Raw genomic sequence first — 21837 nt, forward strand, 5'->3', positions numbered from 1 at the left:
TTGGGGGACCATATGGGACTCTGGGATTTGAACCACTGTCTGTCCTGAATCAGCTGCATGCAAAACAAATTCCCTACCATTGTGCCATTGTTCTGGCTCCTCCATTCCCATTTTGATAAGATTTTTGTTTTTTTTTTTTAATTTAGAATGGGTGTTAGATATGATCATATGGTTTTTATTTTTCTTTTGGTTGATATGGTGTATTTATGTTGATTGATTTATGAATGTTAAACCACCCTTGTATTTCTGGAATGATACCTACTTGGTCATGATGTATAACCTTCTTGATGAGGCTTTGGATACTATTTGCTAGAATTCTGTTGAGGCTCTTTACATCTGTGTTCATCAGGGATATTGGTCTGTAGACCAATATTGTATTCTTTTTCTTTTTTATTTCCAAAGATCCAACTTTTGCTTTTGTTGATCTTTAGGATTGGTTTTGGATTTCCACTTTATTTTTGCTCTAAGCTTTGTTATTTCTTTCTGCCTATGTATATTTGGTTCCTTTTGTTTATCATTTTCTCTCTCTCTCTTTCTCTCTATCTCTCTCTCACTGCAGCATTTCTGTCTGGTTTTGAAATAAATGTGATGTTTGCTTCATAAAAACTATTTTGGAGTGTTCCTGATTCTTCAATTTCATAAAAGTGCCTAAAAAGGATTGGTAGTAGTTCCTCTTGAAAGGTTTGAAAGAATTCTTAATGAATCCATCTGGGCCTGGGCTTTTTTGTTTTGGGGAAGAATTTTGATTTCTAATTTCCACAGTAGTGATGGGTTTGTTTATGTATGCTAGATCATCCTGGTTTAACCCTGGAAGATTATGAGTCCAATAATTTATCCATTTCTTCCAGTTTCTCATGTTTCATGGAATAGAGTTTCTCAAAATAGTCTCTGATTACCCTTTACATTTCTGCAGTCCCTAGTAATCTCCCCCTTTTCATTTCTATTTTAGTTTATTAAGTTTCTCTCTCTGTTTCTTTGTATGTTTTGTTAGTGGTTTATCAATCTTGTTTTTTTTTTTCATTTCCAAAGATCCAACTTTTGCTTTTGTTGATCTTTAGGATTGGTTTAGGATTTCCACTTTATTTATTTGTGCTCTAAGCTTTGTTATTTCCTTCTGCCTAAGTATATTTGATTCCTTTTGTTTATCATTTTCTAATTTTATAAGCTGTGTCACTAAGATTTTTATATAGTCCCTTCTTCCTTTCTGATGTGTGTTTGCAAAGCAATAAATTTTGCTATTAGTACTGCTTTTGCTGTGTCCCATAAATTCTGATAATTTTTGTCTTCGTTGTCATTTGTTTCCAGGAATGTTTTGCTTTTCTCTTTAATTTCACATTTGACCCACTTGTTGTTCAGTAGTAAGCTGTTTAATTTTCAGGTGTTAAAGTTTTTCTTCTGTGTTCCTTTGTAGTTCACTTCTATTTTAGTGCGTTGTGATCTGAGACAGTAGTCTGTACAATTTCTATCCTCTTGACTTTATGGATATATGTTTTATGGACTAGCATGTAGTCTATCCTGAATAATGACCCATGTGATTTGGAGAAGAATGTGTATAAAGTTTTCTGGGATGGAAAGCCCTATATATTTCTTTACTTGTCTACTTTCTTCCATTTCTCTTTTCAGAGCTAGTATATTCTTGTTGGTTGATTTAACAAGGGGTGACAGGGCAGTGTTGAAGTCTCTCACTGTTATTGTGTTGATAGTGTTGATATTGATATTTTCTTTCAGATTTGTCAACAATTGTATTAAGTATTTTTCTGTACAAAATGTCTATCTTTGTACCTTAAAACTATTTTGAGTCTAAAGTTTGTGTCATCTGCTATTAATATGGCCACTCCAGTATTTTTTAAGGTAATTGTTTGCTTGGATGATATTCCTCCAACCTTTAATTTTGAGTCTATGCTTGTTTTGTTTATTCAGATGTGTTTCTTGTAGGCAGAAAAATGTTGAATTGAACTTTTTGATCCATTTTGCCACTCTCTGTCTCTTAATAGGTGCATTGAGTCCATTGATGTTGAGAAAGATAATTGTCATGGGATTTAATGTCATCTTTTTGTAGAAGTTTGATGTGTCTGCTTGTCTTGTCTTAAAGTAGACTGTTCAGTTTTTCCTTTAAGGCTGGTTTTGTGTCTGTAAAGTTTCCTAGATATTGTTAATCTGTGAAGCTATGTATACTTCCTTCAAATCTGAAAGTGAGTTTGGCTGGTGCAGTAGTCTAGGCAAAGCATTCATTTCGTTGAGTTTTGTCACTGTATTCCATCATTGCTTTCTGGCCTTCAGGGTTTCTTGTGACAGGTTGCCATAAAACTTAAGGATGCTCCTTTGAATGTAATTTCCCTTTTTGATCTTGCTGCTTTCAGTATTCTACCCCTATCTGTGGTATTCATCACTGTGACTAGAATGTGTCTTAGGGTACTTTTCTTCAAGTCTCTTTTAGCTGGTACTCTTCGGGCATGCAGGATTTGATTGTGTGCAGTCTTTAGCTCTGGGACTTTCTCTGTAATGTTGTCTTTGGCTGTTGATTCTTCCTGGGGATTATTTTCCTGGGTCTCTGGAACTCCAATGATTCTTATTTTATTTCTGTTGAGATTATCAAAGACTTTTTTATTTTCATTTGTTCACATTCTTTGAGTAATTTTCCATTGTCTGACCCTTTGCTTTAAGGCTTTTCTCCCCCAATTTCTTCTTCTATATGGAATTGTTTTGCATCTTATCTTCCAGCTACTGATTCTGTCCTCAGCTGCTGTTACTCTGTTGGAAAGGCTTTCTATTGAGACTTTCATTTTATCTACTGAGTTTTCCAGTCCTGTTATTTCAGTTTGGAGTTTTTTATTTCTATTTTTGTTGTCTGTTCAGCTCTATCTATGTCTTCTTTGAGTTCTATGAATATCCACCATATTTCTACTCTAAACTCTTTATCTGAGAGGCTAACTAGGTGGTTGGTACTTTTCTGCTCACAAAGCTGATATCTTCATTCTCTATGCATATTGTTCAGCGTTGTTTCTCTATGGACATGCTCTTGTAGTTCATAGACTAGAGGGTGCATGCAGCCACAAAGGAAAGCAAAGAAGTCATGGTCTTCTAGCTCTACCCTTCATGGAGGATCAGCCTACCTTATGCAGAGCCCTGAAGAAATTATGTCTGCTGGGGCTTTTCTTGGCTTGTGCTGAAGAGATTATGTCTGTTGGGGCCATTTCTGGCTGTCTCAGGCAGAAAAGCAGGAAACTAGTCAGGGAGCAGAGCAGGAAAAACCTTCACCATTGCAGCCTAAGGCTCCAAAATGAGGATTCAGTAAGATGTAGGTCTGGAAGCAAACCTTGAAGCAGGAAATAATCCACAAAGATAAGAGGTATAAAACAGGAAAACAGGGCCCAGGAAATCCAGCACTCAAGCAAAGAATTCAACCACCCAAGGTTTTATTCCCCTAAGAATGAATGCAGCCCAGTGGAAGAAGACCAAAAAATGAGCTCATCTATCATTTTGGGGATGAGAGCCCTATATATATTTATATACTCAGCAACACTCTTCCTTTTCTCTCTTTATATACAGTATATCTTTGTTGAGTTTAGCCTGGTGTACCTATCAAGGGGTGACAGGGAGGTGGTGTTGATGTTTCCCACTATTATTGTCTTGTTATTGATGTCTTTCTTCAAATCTATCAGCAATTGTTTTAAATATTTTGCTGGCCCCTCATGTATGTTTAGGACTGGGATTTCTTCCTGTTGTACATATTCCTTAATTATTAATAAATGTACATTTCTGTCTCTTATAACCTTTTTGAGCTTAAAGTTTGTGTTGTCTAATGTTAATATGGCCACCCGAACCTTTTTAAGGAGGTGTTGACTTGAATGATTGTCTACCAGACTTCAACTTTGAATGTTTGCTCTGACTATTCAGATGTATTTCTTGCAGGCAGCAAAATTTTGGGTTCAACATTTTGGCCCATTTTGCCACTCTGTGTTACTTAATTGGTGCATTTAGTCTATTGATATTGACAGTTTATTGTCATGGGATTAAGTGTCATCTTTTTGTAAGGGTTTGGGTGTTTGTTGGGTTTGCCTTGCTTTAAATAGACCCTTCAGTTCTTCTTATAATGTTGGTTTTGAGTCTGTAAAGTCTCTGAGTTTTTTTCCATGTGAAGCCCTGTATTCTTTTTTAAATCCTGAATGGAAATCTAGCTGGGTGAAGTATCCTTGACGAAATATTTCAAGTACTTTCCTACACTGCCAATTAAGTTTCAGGTAGGTCAGTTCTGAAGGATTTTAGCTGATGACATAATCTATCAGTGCAAGGCAGTGAGGAAGTCAATAGTCCTCTGTAGGTCAAGATGGGAATGTTGCACTAGTGATGGGGGGTGTTCTTTACATGACAGAAACTCAACCGCAATCATGTTTGTAATCAAGGTGTTTAAATAAAATATTATAAATAAAACATTAAGAAAAAAGATCATTCTTTAAGTCATGATCCCAGTCAAAATTTCTGATTCAAGTAGGTATTGGGCTGGTTACAAACAGCAGTTTATTTTACACCTCATGGAGGGGAAGGGGATTGGAACTCTATTGCTAAAGGACCGGAAAAGAAAAGAAAACTTTGTTGGGGAACAGTAAAAATAGCAACATGTTGTAAGAGGAGTAGAATAAAATAAAAGCTCCTGAAATTTATAACATCAAGGAACTACTTTGAACAAAAACTTACTTTAAAGGTGACCCAAGTGCAGTGGTTGTTTAAAACCTTTATAAAAATGCTAAACTTATAATTATTTTACTTCAAGAAGTGAAAACTCTGATATTTTAAGAACTGGGGTGATGAGATCATCTGACTACTTCCTGCTGACATGGGCGTTGTGGGATTGCCAGAGTTTCACTTTCTTATATCTTCCTAATAGAAGGCAGGGGAAATGATAATTGGATTCTTACTGGGTCAAAAAATAAATAACTACATTCTGATTCCTGTACAAAAGCACAAGAGCAGCTGACTGCTTAAAAACAAGAGACGACTTCAATGATTTCTTAAAGCGATGAAAAGCTAGAAGCCTTTCTGAGTCTCAGAAAAATAGACTCCTGATGAGGCATAATGGAATCCAGAGTTTCTTTTGGGGACTGTCCTCTGTAGAATATAAGCACTGCATTTCCATCAAATGATTAGATTGCTCACTACCCAATATTTATCAATTTTAACCCAGGTAAGTGAATTGTTTTCTGAACCTGTAAATCTTTAAAATGTCTTTAAGCAGCTATATGGGGTTATCCTGGAGGTAAATTTAAAAAAGACTTAAAGAAAACAATGTTAAGGAAGGAAAATAAAGTGGAGGCATACCCCCTTTTCTCTTTTTAAATAATTGAATTTTGAGAGTCTTATGAGCATGTTCAACAATGGTTTGTCCTTGAGAATTATGAGATACCAGTGATATGTTTGATCTGCTATTCTTTGAAAAAATGATTAAAAAGTTTTATTAATATAGGCTGGAACATTATCACTTTTGATGTCATTGGGAACACACATAATAGAAAATTACTGTGGTTTGAATTTGTAGAAGAAAGGACTGGGATTACCCCAGGTTTGGGTCCATCTTCATGGTGCTATGGTGCTACTCAGCTTGCCATTGTTCATGTAGATCTTGACCCCATAAATTCAGGAACAAGGGAGACACATAACGCCAAAATGTGGCTATTTTTTCTTTCATGACTAATGGTTTTCAGTCATCAACACTCTGTCTAACAGAAGAAGAAGGCAAAGTGTCTATTCCCTGCAAGCCATAAGGTATCTCTTGCAGGACCTAGCTACAGGATCAGTATTGGGAAATATCATCACCCATGCCAATTACTCCTTTAAATTATTTTCCATGTATCTCTCTAGAATTATCAGTGGGCCAATCAATGCATTATTAAAAAAATCCAGTGCTTTTTGTAATATTATAGGTAAAGGCCACTAGGGGATCTGCAGAGACTACTATGGGGTTAGTGCTACCAAAACCTTTAATCTTTGGGTCATCAGAATAGCCAGGCATAACAAATGGAAGAAGCAAGAGTTTGTCAATGCACTCTTTTTTTTAAATGTCCATACTGCTAGTACTGTAATAACAACTATTATCTCTTCCAAGTAATTGGAATCTATTATCCTCACATGCACTTTGATTCCTTTAATAGTTAGACTGCTTCTTTCTAAAAATAGGCATACAGTGCCTGACTGTATTGGTACAGTTGTTCCGGGTTTCATTTTATACTAGCATTGAGCTTCTGTTATTGTGATGGTGTCAGGGCAGGGGATATCTAAGGCAGCATTTCCTGTGGTATCAGGTTGAAGCAAATTTATTGACCTGCATGAGTTGGGGCTCCTCTTCTCATGGGGCCAGTTTCTGAATATCTATTCGTTGTTGGGGAAATCTCTTGCCCAATAATTTCCTCCATTGCATTGTTGCAAGGTCTGGGTTGCCAGGGAGGGTCCTACAATCCGTGCAATAGTCGCTGATATCCCTAATTTGTGAGGTCTGAAGCTGTCCTCTTCTCCAGTTTTTCCAACCTCAATGGAACAACAATATCTTGCTCAATGGTTTCCCTTACCACATTTTGGACAAAGTCCAGATGGTGACCTCAAAAATACAGTTTGTTAGAGCTCTATATTCTCTGCATAGATGGCCTGGTTCTCTAGCCTGCCTCTGTACTGTGCAGGCCTCAAGGGAATTTACATATGCCTGATGTGAGATGGTACCTACATTCCAGCATGCTTTCAGTTAGCCCATAACATCGCTTCTCTCCCTAATTATTTAGCCAGTCTTGGTTGGCATTTTCAAATCTGTTAATTTTCCTATAAATTGGAGACAAGATTCTGTGACCACCTGGAAGATTTTTGTCTAGCTTTCTTTGAATTCTGCATCCGAATTAATCCTTTCCCATGTACACAATGCTGCATCTTGGACATGGTTAGAATAGAACGAAGTAGGATAGTTTGCTTTTTTTCTCATATACTGTACTCTTCCTTATTAGAATGCCTTTTGTGATTTAGACCACAGAAAGTCTCCTGCCAGATGGATCTAGGTTGTGTGGTTTGACCATGGCTTCATTACTATACCACATTCCCACTGCAAATAGCAGGAGGAACTCAGGTATACTCTGAAAATCTTGGGGAACTCTAAAGAACACTTTTACTTCATCTGGGTAAATATTCTTTACAATATGAAGAAATGGGCCCATAAGCAGCACAAGTCTTTTGAAATGACCAAGAGAACTTACTTTTAAACCTTGGTAAGATGGAAGCTCAAGAGGCCTTCATCTTCTGGATTCTCACCTTATTCTATTTTGGCAGGAGAGAATTTTTAGACTTTATGTCTGAAGGTCTATTAATGGTCTCATCATCTGAGGTGCTGGAGTTTGAGTCATGCCAAGGTGATCCAGGTCTTACTAGACTGCCATTGATATATTTGGAATATTTTCATCCCTAGGTTGGGTTTGAGATTGAGCCCAAGTTTCTACTGAAAAGGCACCTCTCCCCTTTTTAGATGGAATTCTCCTGTATTGGAGGAGTGAAAGTGACATTTTTGTCATTTTGTCACTTTGATCTAGATTCTGCATGAGGAGCTCTATTTTTCCGAGGCATAGGCACAAGTAGGGCAGAGAGGGTGACAACCCAAATTAAACTCGGTCTGGTCTGGAGGTGGGGCAAGAGGGGCTGAGGAGGTAATATTTTTAAGTAATTTTGTGAATACAATATTCTTCCTTTTCTTTTTCTTTCTTTCTTTCTTTCTTTCTTTTTTTCTTTCTCTTTCTTTCTTTCTTTCTTTCTTCTTTCTTTCTTTCTTTCTTTATTTTATCTTTATTTCTTTATTTCTTCTTTCTTTCTTTATTTATTTCTTCTTTATTTCTTTCTTTCTTTCTTTCTTCTTTCTTCTTTATTTCTTTCTTTCTTTCTTTCTTTCTTTCTTTCTTCTCTTTCTTTCTTTCTTTCTTTCTCTTCTTTCTCTCCCCTTCCTTCCTTCCTTCCTTCCTTCCTTTCTTTCTTTCTTTCTTTTTCTCTTTCTTTCTTTCTTTCTTTCTTTCTTTCTTTCTTTCTTTCTTTCTTTCTTCTTTCTTTCTTTCTTTCTTTCTTTCTTCTTTCTTTCTTTCTTTCTTTCTTTCTCCTTTCTTTCTTTCTTTCTTTCTTTCTTTCTTCTTTCTTTCTTTCTTTCTTTCTTTCTTTCTTTCTTTCTTTCTTTCTTTCTTTCTTTCTTTCTTTCTTTCTTTCTTTCTTTCTTTCTTTCTTTTCTTTCTTTCTTTTCTCCTTCTTATTTTCTTTCCTTTATTTATTTATTTTTTGGATTTTGGTTCACACGAGGTGCCACTCAGGGGTTACTCTTGACTCTACACTCAGAAATTGCTCTTGAGGCACAGGGATCATATGGGATACCGGGAGTTGAACCACTGTCCATCTTGGATCAGCTGCGTGCAAGACAAATGCTCTACCACTGTGCTATCTCTCCAGCCCCAAGAATTGTTTCCTTTTATCATTATTTGGAGATATATATTCCAGCATGTCATCACCCCTAATAACATGAATAGCAATAGATCTTTGAAAGACACACATTAGGGTAAAAGATTTTCATTAAATATCCAGGAGACCATAGGGATGGAGAGATAGCACAGCGGTAGGGCATTTGCCTTGCACACAAAATATCAAGGAGAAATGGTGGTTTGAATCCCAGCATCTCATATGGTCCCTGTGCCTTTTAGGAGTGATTTCTGAGCACAGAGCCAGGAGTAACCCCTGAGCACCACCCGGTGTGACCTAAAAAAACATAAATAAGTAAATAAAACCAAATATTCAGGAGACTAGCATAGATTTAATCCACCACAGCATTTATTGATCCATGAAGGGGTCATGACTTTGATCCACAGGGTCACAATTCTGATTCCCTAAAGGATTGTTACCCACTGTCTGTTCTGGGCTCCAACTATTAGGGCCTGGAGCAGTAGAATTGGTAGCAAAAGGCAGCAAGAGCCAGTTGTCAAGAAAATAGTTTCTCCAGCAATTTAGCAGCGACCATCCAGCAGGAGCAATCTGGCGGGGTGACTGTGGCAGAGTCTCCTAACCGCTTGGCACTTCAGAAGTTACCCTCTCTGACTTAGGAACTTTGTTGTGTTAACAAATTTGTGGGGTTTTTTTTTACATGTATCAATAAATCTGGAAAATGACTTGGAGGGTGGAATTAATGGGGCCCAATACTGACATTCAAGTTCTTCAATATGTATGTGCACAAACTCAGGCCCAGTTGGGTTCCTACATCTATGCCTAGGAACTCTGGAAGGAGTACAGGTTTGGTCTTGGTTTCAGTATGCCTTCCTGACTCTGGGAATAGAAGACAGAAGAATCATAGAGGCTTCCCTAAATGGTAAAGTGGCTTACTTGCAAGTGAGGGCAAAGTACTCAGCACAAAGATCTGAAAAGGCAGCAATGCGTACACTAAGGCTGGAGTCTGAATTAGATTCCAGAATTATTGCTCTTTCTGACAGTACCCTCAGCCCTCAGCCATCGTCAGCCATCTTGCTGTTAAAATGCATCCTCAAATGCAAAACCTTAATATTTTAAACTCATCATTTTCTTTGAGCAAAAGAGTTTTATTGGAGCATCATCATGAGAAATGAAAATGTTAAAATTCTGTTTAACTCTACATACCAAATGTCAAAGCTCTAAGCAGACTAACAGAGCAGGGATGCCCAGGGGTTAATATAAGTCTAAGGAAGTCACAGACTAAGAAGAACAAAGTTCAGATGCTATTGGCATGACCACAGTTTAGAGTAATAATAACTTGACATTTCTCTCAGGTAATCATCTCTCTAGCTTTAGTCTGTGCCAGATACAAGGAGTAGGTGAAAATGCAGCATCTCAATTCTATAATTGTAGCAAGAAGTTTGTCTCTAGTTGTATAACCTTGAGCTAGATCCCCTGGTCCAGTCTTAGTTCCCACAGCAAGAATGAAGAAATTTAGGAAAGGCTTTGAGAGAAAAGATTGTTAAGGAAAGGAGCTGGAGGTCAAAAAACATTCATCCCAAAGAAAGAGTAGACTTTCTTTAAAAATTAAAAATAATTCTACTTGTTTAACTAGCATCAAATAATATAAAAGTATATAATGGAACACTTAGAACCCATTTCCTAAAGGTTAACAAAACTATGAGTTGAATATACAGAAACTTTGTATACCAATGGGGCCTAAGGAGAAATCTGGACTTTCTCTTATTTTTCTTAGTTTAACAAATACTAGTTTCTCTAGTCTAGATGATAGTCTCTCTCTCTCTCTCTCTCTCTCTCTCTCTCTCTCTCTCTCTCTCTCTCTCTCTCTCTCTCTCTGTCTCCCTCCCCCTACCCTCATAGGAATATAGTTTCGGGAACACTCAATTTCTAATTATGTTGAGAGAAAAAAAAAACTGAGCACAATTTTTCAGGCTAATGGAGAAATTTACTTAAGTGCAGAATTATGCAACTTAGTTCTTGCCAAATTTCATAAAGGCTGCAGTTGCTCCTGGTAGAATGAAGGATAGCACAGGGCACATATCACACTCTATTCATAACTTAGAGTTCTTCTCAAGGCTTTTGCCTGCATCTTATTACCTACTTACTATTAATTTATTACACAGGCTTGCCATATTTTCTAAGTAAAGTGAATGTTTTGGGTAGAATGTTTTTCTTTCATTTCTTCCATATTGTTAACTTCAATTTATTTTATTTAGGCAGTTTATGATTCCACCTGAGGCAGTTTTTCTTCAGTGATTGCAGTCAGTTTTGAGTGCTCATTCTAGGCATTTTTCAAAACGGGATCCCCACATGTTGAATTTGTCTTTTTTCCTCTCATCTACAAATCATTCTTCCCCAGAGTGATTCACAGAAAGAAGACTGTTTAGTGCAACTTATTTACAGTTTGCCCAAAGGAGTGATCTCTTCTCAAATGTCAGATTCTGGGAAATGAATGGCTTGAGTAGAAATAATTTTGTTATTGATGAAAGGCAGTAGGGATGTTGTGTGAGCTGAGCTCCACCTCAGTGCTGGAGGGATTTCACCAAGTGAAAGCTGTGTGGCCACCTCTGGCCATCAAAGTTGCTACATCATTACCATGCAGCTACCTTGGCTCCTCCTCACGTATCCGCTTCCCTATACAGTTTAATTGTATTTCTCCTGATGGAATTCCAACTTTGTTACCTTCGTTTCTCTACCTTTCATAATTCCAGCTTGATTATCTTTAGTTGAGGACATCTCTGGTTTCTGTTGGACCAGACAACTCACTTGAACCTAATTGCACCAGCATTCCATGGTTTAATCTGTATTTTCTGATTCATTTTGGAAATTGGTCCAAACATCTCAATGGTGGTAGAAGGTGTGGGGATTGGAGACAGTGATCGTGGCCACACAGAAAAGGGGTAATTAGGAAAGGGGCTGCTCTTGCACAGGAAAGAAAGGCTAGCAGAATCCTTTCAGCCCTATTGATTAAAGCTAAATATTGTAACCATGGAGTATACTTAGGCGTTTTTTTTTTCTGTGCACAGGATCAGAGCATTAAAGGTCTGACTATAATCATTTTTTGTCCCAAATTGGGGATTGGGATTAGGTAGAGAGGTAGGTAGATTCTGGTCTTAGAATCTTAATGTAATTTTCCAGAGTAACCTCTCTTCTGAAGCTAGGAATGACTGTTTCTTTTTAGAAAGTGGCTAATTGATACTTATTCCGATAAGGTGAATTCATGACCCAGGGGCAGGATGATTAGCCATGTTACCTCGAATTTAAAGCTTGAACAGAAAAAGGCTAAAGCCAGATATCAAACTTTCCTTAGACAGACTTATAACATTATCTCTGATGCAGGGAGTCTATATTGCCTAGTTGTCAAAGGAATAAAGTAAAGATCCAGATACCCTCACCCTTAAAGTCAGATTCTGCCATTTACTGTGATGAACTGCCATGAGTTCTTGGATTCATTAGACATTTTTATATAAGTTACATTGAAGTTGTTAAAAGTTCATTCAGAGCATTTAAAAACATAATATTTGTTTATGTCTCTATTTATAAACCAGTTTATGGTATTCCAGGTCTCCTGTTATATAGCTGTGGCAAATTACAACAAAGACTAACAAAATATCTTCTGTCTATGTAGTGCATATGCTGTAGTGCAGGAGACAATGAGGGTGGAAGGAAGAGGAAGGAAGGAAGGAAAGAAGGAAGGAAGGAAGGAAGGAAGGCAGGAAGGAAGGAAGGAAGAAAGAAAGGAAGGAAGGAAGGAAGGAAGGAAGGAAGGATGAAGGAAGGAAGGAAGGAAGGGAGGGAGGGAGGGAAGAAGAGAGGGAGGGAGGAAGAGAGGGAGGGAGGAAGGGAGGGAGGGAGGGAGGGAGGGAGAGAAGGAAAGAAGAAAGTAAGCTAGGAAATGTTGAATTTTTGTGATGTGCTGCATGTATGCAGAAAATATGTTTCACTTAGGAAATACACTGATAGACCCTGAATACCAAACATCATAGTGTTGAGCACAAACATATCCTGAATGACAAGATGATAAAATACTGTGGTGGGACCTTACAGTTTGAATAATTATGGTCAATTCTACATAATATTAACCAAGGACATGTTGAAAACAATCTTCATTTTAAAATGCCCAATTTGGTCTTATTTATGGGTATTTGTAAAATGAGTCAGATATGCATCACTTACTAAATGCAATTTGGGTTTGGATACAGAAGAAACTCAGATATAGCCCTGTGGGATATTGACAGGACTTCCAAGGTTGGGAGGAACAGGGATATAGTTTAGTGTGACTTGGAAGGGCAGATGCTCAAACCTGAGTGATATGCCCAGAACAGGCAAAACTATGGTTAACCAGGGATCTTGCTCTTCTCCTGGGCCTCCCTTCTGCTCCCCTAGAATATGTAGAGAATAATAGTCTCTACCAAATGGATTAGTGCACAGAAAGAATTTAGCACCATACCTACCCAAAGGAAGTACTATTGGCAGCATTGAACCCCAGTTGCGTTTTTTTTCTCTACCTACCAATTCCTCTCTGGTGATTGTGGTATCGTATTTTTTTTTTTTTGACATCGTGTTTTACACACAGTAGTTGCTCAATAAATGAGTTGGGAGTTGCTTTGTTTTGGAGCTACACCCTGGAGTATTTAGGGATTACTCCTGGTTCTTTGCTTAGGAATCACTCTTCGCAATGATCATGGTACCATATGAGAGTCATGGATCAGACACAAGTAGGGTGCATGCAAAAAAATACACCTTCCACTATTTCTAGCCTCTGGCTATTATTTTTTTGTAGGTGCTGATTTCTTCTTCAAGGTTTAGGAAGCAAAGAAAAAGGAAAATTTAGGAGGGAAAGTGACACCATAAAATACCATTTGACATATTTTAGAGTTTACTACATGCTATACACTGGCTGATTGCTTTAAAGTATTATTTTTACTAATGAGAAAACTGAGCCTCTATATATAGTGATGACAAAAGTTAGCTAAGTTCACTCGAACCAGTGAGTGATAGAACAGGGCATGTAGACTATTTTGTCTTCCTTAAATGTTCATATCACCTCTAAAAGTGGGCAAAAAAATTAGGAAGAGCCCCATGAATGTGACTCAGAGGAAGTGAAGTAGAAAACGAAATCAAGCTGGGATACCTGGAATACCCTTGCCTCTGAATTCTGATTTTATTATTATCTTATTAATTTTTTATTTAAACAACATGGTTTTTAGACTGTCCGAAAATAGTTCTTCATATATACAAAGTTGTTCATGATTGATTTTCAGTCATACAGTGTACAACACCCTTCACTAGTTCACATTTCCCACCACCAATGTCCCCAGTTTCTCTCCCGCCTGCCCACAACATGCCTCTGGGGCAGGCATTTTTCTTCTCTCTCTCTCTTTCTTTCTCTCTCTCTCTCTCTCTCTCTCTCTTGCTCTTTCTCACTCTCTCTTACCACACACACACACACACACACACACTTCTCTCACTCTCTCTTCCTTTCTGTTTCCCCTTTGATACACTGTGATGAGCAATATTGTTGCTTAAGTGGTATCATGCATATCACTTTATCTCTTTTTCAGTTCCCAGTTCTTGTTCAGAGTGATTATTTCTAATGATCATTGTCATAGTGGTCCCTTCTTTGCCCTAACTGTATTCCCCCCCCACTATTTGTGGCAATCTTCCTACATGGACTGGTCCTCCTGGCACTTGTCTCTATTTTATCGTTTATATCCCATTAGGTTACACCTTATTTTACCTAAAACAAAGATCAACCCTAGTTTCTTTGTATCTGTTTGTTTACAACTTGGTTTCACCCAAAACAAAGATCATTTTATATGTAAACCTGAGCAGGTCAGGCTCAGACTAGCCTGAGCTATCTACCCTTACTATGTCCTTACTGCCCTACCTATGGATGGTCTCTATACTCAATTAAAACTGTTCTGGCAGGCAGCTTGCAGGAGATACAAAGTAGAAGATTGCCAAATTATACATGTTTCACCCTCAGCCTGGTTTGGATTATCTCATGTGTGACCCTGCTATAGTCCTGTTCACCTGGGGTTGGAGATACAGCATGCGAGGTGATTTTGCAATATCCCACAAATGAGTGCAATCATTTTATGTTTATCCCTCTACATTTTATTCATTTTGTTCAGCATAATTTTCTCATAAATTATTTTTTTCCTAGAAGTTGTGTGATATTCGATTGTGCAGTTATAGCACAGTTTCTTTATTCACTCATCTGTTCTTGGGCAACTTGGATTGTTTCAAGATTCTGGATATTGTCTTTTGTTTGTTTTGTTTTGGGGCCACAATCACTGACACTCAGGGGTGACTCCTGGCTATGCTCTCAGAAATCGCTCCTGGCTTGGGGAACCATATGGGACCCTGGGGATCAAACAGGTCTGTCCTTGTTCAACCGCAAGGCAAATGCCCTACCACTGCGTTTTCCTTCCAGTTCCAGATTCTGGCTATTGTAAATAGTGCTGCAATGAACATAGGAATGTAGAAGGCTTTATTTCATGTGATTTTGGGTTTCTAATGTGTATACGTAGGAGTGGTATTGCTTGGTCATATGGAAGCTCAATTTCTAGTTTTTTGAGGAATATCCATATTGTTTTCCAAAAAGGCTAGTCTAGTTGGCATTCCCACCAGCAATGAATGAGCATCCCTTTCTCTTCACATTTGTGCCAGCACTGGTTGTTTTGTTCTCTGTGGTGTGTGCCAGTCTCTGTGTTGTGAGATTTGTGAGATGTGAGATTTGAGATGCCTGGGTTGGATTCTGCTTCCCTGGGCCACTGGCTTGAGGTTGGCATTTTCATTTGAGGCTGCAGCTTTCAGTACCTGCAGAAGAGGTGATACAAAGCATTGTACACTCCATATGGGGCCCCATTTGCATTTAGTGAGTGCTCAGCTGTGCACAGTGTCTTCTTAATGAATCACATGTGGGCTGAGCACCGCTATATTTATCCAAACACTGGGAGCTAGAGAGCTTGCTGTGGCCGACTCACATGCCCCACAACAGGGCTTCAAAGGCTGTTCCAGTTTTCCTTGTGGTCTGGGCCTTAGAGCCCTTCAATAACTCGCTCTTTGGCAGAATCAGCTGGTTTTGGAAGCATCTTTCTAGGTGCACTGAAGCCAAGAAAAAAAAATAAACTTGCTTCCTAAAGTTGTTTTGGAGACTGAGTGCAATAAAAGCCTTGAAACTGCATCTTTCATGCCCTTGACCTCAGGCCACATGTACCACCATACAGATAGATGACACATCATTTTCCTCTGATCATTCTCAGAGGGACTTTTCAGAGGGACTCCATAATATGGAATACCCTCCATTATCAGCTTCTTTCATAGCAATTAAAACCCTTCTGATCCTTTTCCTTAGCTACTCCTCCCTTAAAATATTTATGTTCCCTTTGGTCAGAGAGTTTGCTAATATGATTCTTCCTCAAATACTCTTTACACAAGCATTTTATTTTCATTTTATTGATAAGGAAGGTAGGATTCAGAGTTGCTATTTGAGGCCATGCAGGCATAATATGGAGGATGCTAGCTAGATAACAAAGCCCTTTATACTAAATAGTTCTATTTCATTTTTCCAACCATGTTTATAGCAACTCTTCTTCTCATTCCCACTTAGTAAATATCCAGGCTTAAAAGTTAAGAATTGAGCAATAATTGAGCATACTTGCCTTGCATGTATGAAGCTGTCGGTTTAATCTTCAGTACAGAGAGAGAGAGAGAGAGAGAGAGAGAGAGAAAGAGAGAGAGGAGGAGGAAGAGGAGAAAGAATCAAAAGGTTAGCACACATAATTGATAGTGTGATAATTTTTAATGATATGGTTGCTATAAACTGTAAGCCATTTGTCACACATATTTGTGTTTTTCCTTTATAAAATTTACACTAATTTAGGTATATTTCCTTCCCTAGAATATGATGCTAAGTAAGGTACTTGTGACATGAGTAACAGGGAGCAGCTTGGAATCCCACAAAGACAATATGTTCTGCTCTTGGCCTCCTAGACTTTGTATCATCTGCTCCATCAGTCCTCAGAGCTTAGAAGAAAAATGCTGAGCTCTAGTTTGCTCTGTGACCAATAGTGAGCACATCAGTCTTGTTCATAGAAATCAATCTCACTTTTTTGTTTTGCTACAAAGTTTGAAGTTGAATAGGCAATTAACTCGATTTTATAACTGAAAGTCTCTTTTCCTTTCACCTCCAGCAACATTTAAAAGACATTAGTGAAGAAGATGAAAAGGAAGGGGTGGGGAGGCTCGAGACATAGTTCAGAAGGTTGAGTGCCTGCTTTGCATGCCAGATCTCTGTGGCACTACATGGTCCCTCAAGCACTGAGGGTTATGGCCCCTAAACAAACAAAAAAAAATGGAGAAAGGGTGGTGAAATTTTCTCCCTTCCCTGTTGATCTCTGTTTCCTCATCATTTAAAGAGAAGCATGAATTAAGTTTTCACTCACACTTCCACCCACCCAGCACTTGGTTTAAAATCCCCAAAGAGGGGCCAGAGCTATAGTACAGTAGGTAGGGCCCTTGCTTTAATGTGGCTAACCCAGGTTCAATCCCCAGCATCCCATGTGGTCCCCTCAGCACCACCAGGAATGATACCTGAGTGCAGAGCCAGGGGCAACTCATGAGCACCTCTAGTTGTGTCCCCCCCAAAACCAAAGAAACTACAGATAGGGGCTAGCGAGATAGTATAGAAGTTAAGGCACTTGCCTTGCATGCAACTAACCTGGTTCAATCCCCAGCACTTCTAACCTCTACTGAGGACTGCCAAGAATGATCCCTGTGTACAGATCTCAGAGTAATCCTTGAGCATCAATGAATATAACCCCCAAATAAAAAAAATAACAATAAAGGCCCAGAGAGCTGTGAGAAGAAAACCATTCATCCTCTCTGTAGCGTCACGATTATAGGCATTACAATAGATCCAATAAGAGGTAGTATAAGAAAAGTAAAACATGCATTGGAAGGATTTTTGTGTAGTTCATAAAATCCAGAATTAAGTAACTAGACCTAAGGAGGTTAGGAACCATAGTAGTGTCATAGATCTCTTTGGAGTCTAGGGATAGTTAAGTTCCTCTAGCACTGCCATCAATGCCATCATCCCAGAAACACCCATTTAATGACCAATGAGAATGAGAGAGCATGTGACATTCTCTCTTGGTGGGGTATTCCATTTCTGCAGGTGAGAATGGGAGTGAGTAGTCAGCCAGGAGGATACTGGTTAGATAATCCATGTAGTTTTTAAGAAAGTGACCTATTAGAAAACCATCCCACCCCCTAAACACAGATAAACAAGCAAGTCTGACTTACAGAGAGAAAAGTCTATATTATATAAATACTGATGACTGCCATGTGCAGCCATGTCTGAGAGTTAAATGTATATGAAGACACTCTAGAACAGTAATAGGGATTGTGATGTGGTTTATTAAATGTTTTGAGACAACATGAGTAGTGAAAAGACTAAGGAGGGGTGATAGAGATCTGGCCTACAGGCAGTTTAAGACTGTGAAATAATGTGTCTGGCCTGGAGACAGGAAGGGACAGAAACATCTACTTCTCTAGGCTGTCCAGATCCCATCTGTCTGTATTATATGGCCTGTGAATGATGTTACAAACATACAAACGGCTCTTGACAGAAAAAAGTTTCTCCACCTTTGGTTGAAAGAACTTCAAGTCAAAAGTCATAAAGGCTGGAGCATCTGTTAGTTTTAGCTTTGGCGAAAAGAAAAACTTAAATTAAGCCATTTCAAGAAGAAAGACCTTTTTGTTTTCATCTTTAAATTTGGATGCTCTCTTTCTTCCTGCCAGATGGCTTTATGTTTTTCATTTTGGTGGAATTTTGGCAAGTTACAGTCTTGTAACCTCTGACCTCATTTGTGAAGTGGGACTATTAGGAATAATACAACTGATACTCCAGTAACGCATGGCATGTTGAAGATGAGCTAATGATTCATTACATACAAGGCCATAACTGGGGGCAGAGCATACTTGCCACATTTGCTGCTAATAGTGTGGTATCAAGCTGTGTAGAGCAGAGCAGATTGTCTCCTAGAACTGACTGAATCTAGAAGACAAATTTTATGGCAGGTACCTTTGTTCCAGCAGTAAGTTTAGGAGTGAGTTGTTTAGAGAGGGGGGAGAGGTAGAGAAGAGAAAGAAAAGTGAGGAGATTAATGTCACTTTTGGTCTCCTGACTCCACTCACAACCTGGTGTCTGTGACCATGCACTAGATAGCCAGAAAGTTAGGAACAGGTTCTGGCAACCTTACAATTGGAATAGAATATATTTCTTATTTTAGAAGAGTTTTAGGAAGATGTTTATTGAAGTAGGTGGGAACAGAGAGAAAGAGATAGGCAGACAGAATCACTGTGACATAAAAAGAGGAAGAATAAAATAAAATAAACATTGAGAGGAGCCAGAGCGGTGGCACTAGAGGTAAGGCGTCTGTCTTACAAGTGCTAGCATAGGGCAGACCGTGGTTTGATCCTCCTGTGTCCCATATGATTCCCCCAAGCCAGGAGCAATTTCTGAGCGCATAGCCAGGAGTAACCCCTGAGCATCAACGGGTGTGGCCTCCCATAAACCAAAACCAAAACCAAAACCAAAAAATAAACAGAGAGAGAGAGAGAAAGAGAGAGAGAGAGAGAGAGAGAGAGTCAGAGAGACCAATAACTGCTGAAGACCAGTAAAGAGATACACACAGATTGAGGAAGAAGAAAAGGGCAGAAAGACAAGAGGACAGTGAGGCTTCTGGGAGACTGAGACTGAGGTGGTAGTGATAGACAGCCCATCCTGTGCTTACAAGAGGAACAAACAAAACCATTTTGTGTGTCAGAGAAACTCCTTTACCATATTTGCCAGGAGCAACTCGACTATTGGACTGTGTGACCTGAGATATTTTTCATTTAAATTGGAGGAAAAAATGTTCTTTGCAAGGAATGGGATTTACTAGTTCAGGTTGTGGTTTTTGCATGGTTGACCTTAAAAGATTTTGGAGAGGGTCTGGCTGCATCAAACTCCAAGGCAGGGCCTAGAGATGGATTATATATAAGAGGAAAGTTTTGCCATAAAAAGTCAAATGTCTATTAATGCAGACATTGAAAGTCTGGAAGGATAGCTATCAAAATGTTAACAAGAGCTAATCTTCCTATAGAATTTATAAAGATTTCCACTTTATAGATTATTCATTTCTGTTAGGCTTATATTTTGTTTTATAATAATAATACAGGACTTTTTAATTAAAGGAACAATATATTTAAATGAGGTCATAAATATACCCATCGAAGTAGAGGGGCCCTGACATAGAACAGACATTTCCATATTCATCTGACAAGCAGGAAGGGAACAAGTGTACTATTCAGTATTTATCCTTTGAAAATCTAGGGTGTTTGTCTTACATGCGACCAACCTGGGTTTAATCTTCAGCCCTCCATAGGGCTCCCAAGCACAATCAGAAATGATCTCTGAACACAGAGCCAGGGATCTAGTCACTGCCGGGTGTGACCCCCCCCCACCGCCACAAAAAAAAAAAAACCCTCAAAAATAAAGATAAAAGAAAATCTAATGACCAATCTGTCATTTGAATCTTGCAGAGATGTGGAATTATTAATATCACTTCAGCTCAGAAGTTTTATCCTTTGAGGCACTTCTTCAGGGTTAAACAAATTAAAATGAAAATACAAGTGGGATGTGTGTGTGTGTTGTGTGAGTGTGCACAAGCGTGTGCATGCATGCATGTGTTGGCAGAGAGATCAGGGATTAATTTCATTATGCTATCAGTTGGAGGCTCTGGAGGCTGCAGAGGGGATGCAGCTTTTCCTCTTCTGTGCATTATGCAGTGCCTGCTAAATCACTCCCTCTCCTTCTCAACCCCCTACATCCCATCTCCCATCTCTTCTCTTTTTAATTTAAATGAAATTTGAAGCCAGCATACTCTTCCAAAGGTCTTGACTGTCTGTGGGCTTGAGGAATGACTAGGATGTGTCTTCTTTCAGGCTTTACGAAGGCAAAGAACAGATGGAGTTTGAAGAATCCATGAGACGGCTCTTTGAATCCATTAACAACCTGATGAAAAGTCAATATAAGACAACGATCCTCTTGCAGGTTGGTGAATACTACAAAATACTGTAAAAACAATCTGCTTTTCCCTTGGTCATCCCAGAAATAACATCAGGGTGAGATCATGTCTGCTTTTCCTGGACTATGCAACCCTGTGGTAGTTGAAGGCCGGGCTGGCCACATGGTACAAGAATTAAAAGACCAAGGCCTCCTCAAGGCAGATGAAAGCAGATTTGTTGTTTTTTATCTATGAAGGTAACAGACCTTTTAAAAATAACTCTAAAGTTTTTCCTACCTCGAAGGAAATGGTTCAAACCTGTTGTACTTATAATGGTGAGAGGAGCAGTCTCTTAAATCTTTCCCCTTTTGTTCTCCACACATGTATTCAAGTCCCCAGTTGGGACTTGAGAGTCTCCTCAGTAACCCAGGAAAACTTCAGAGTGAAGAGGCCTCTAATTAAGTGGTTCATGATGCTAATCTGCAATCTCTTATATCTTTAAGAAACCTTATGTTTGAGAAGGAGTTTAGTAGTGTAGAGAATGTCTCACGAGACTTCATAACTTCTACAAAATGTGCACGAGGAAGGAACGTTTATGGTTTGTGAATATGTAAATCAGTGAGTTAATGCAGATTACTTCCTTTAATCAACAGTTCTCCTTTTAGTTACTAACTTAAATACACATTGTGCCTGCGTACTCCAGTCTCAGGTTAGAAAGGATGAGAGAGTAGCGCCGTTCTGCTAGAAGGGTTGGGAGAGTACAGAGGCAGAAGTCTATCTAGGCAGTAGCAGCTGCGAACACTATAGGTTCCACATTTTGCTCATTAAATCACTTGGGGATCTTTAATAAATTTGAATGCTTAATTATCACCACCAGTCCTAATTTCTTCAGTATGGAGTGTGACCAGAGCTAGAGCAGTTTCAAAAGCTCCCCAGTGGGTTTCATTGTAAGACAAAATTTGAGAATCACTCTTCTAGTTTGCTTTGTTGTAATAAAGAAAAGGAATCTCTGTGGGGTGTGTGTAGTTGAGGCTTTTCCTGGTCATTATTGTATCTTCTGTCAATAATACATAGCTGATGCTTAATAATATCTGTGCAATGAATGAACAAGCAGCCCTTGGGATAGGTATTAAGATCTGTGCTTTATAGGTGAAGAGAGTAAAGTTCAAAGACTTGAAACAGGCTGTTCAGGCTTTCATTTTTAGTAAATGGTCAGAAGAGTCATATCTTTTTTGCCTGGATCTAAATAGTCTGTTATGACCTCCTGCATTGTGCTGTTCTTTTTTTGGCGGGGGGC

At 38.7% G+C, this 21837-nt stretch overlaps 1 protein-coding gene across 1 annotated transcript in view; it reads left to right on the forward strand.

Annotated features, from left to right (window-relative positions):
* DOCK2 (dedicator of cytokinesis 2) overlaps positions 1-21837 on the forward strand; it is a 442819-nt gene that overhangs the window by 107481 nt on the left and 313501 nt on the right. Inside the window, exon 24 of the mRNA XM_049775655.1 lies at positions 20479-20587. Within this exon, the coding sequence (XP_049631612.1) occupies positions 20479-20587 (109 nt within the window). The remainder of the gene's footprint in view (positions 1-20478; positions 20588-21837) is intronic.

The sequence above is a fragment of the Suncus etruscus genome, chromosome 6 (genome assembly GCF_024139225.1).
Source record: "Suncus etruscus isolate mSunEtr1 chromosome 6, mSunEtr1.pri.cur, whole genome shotgun sequence".
Taxonomy (NCBI): Eukaryota; Metazoa; Chordata; class Mammalia; order Eulipotyphla; family Soricidae; genus Suncus; species Suncus etruscus.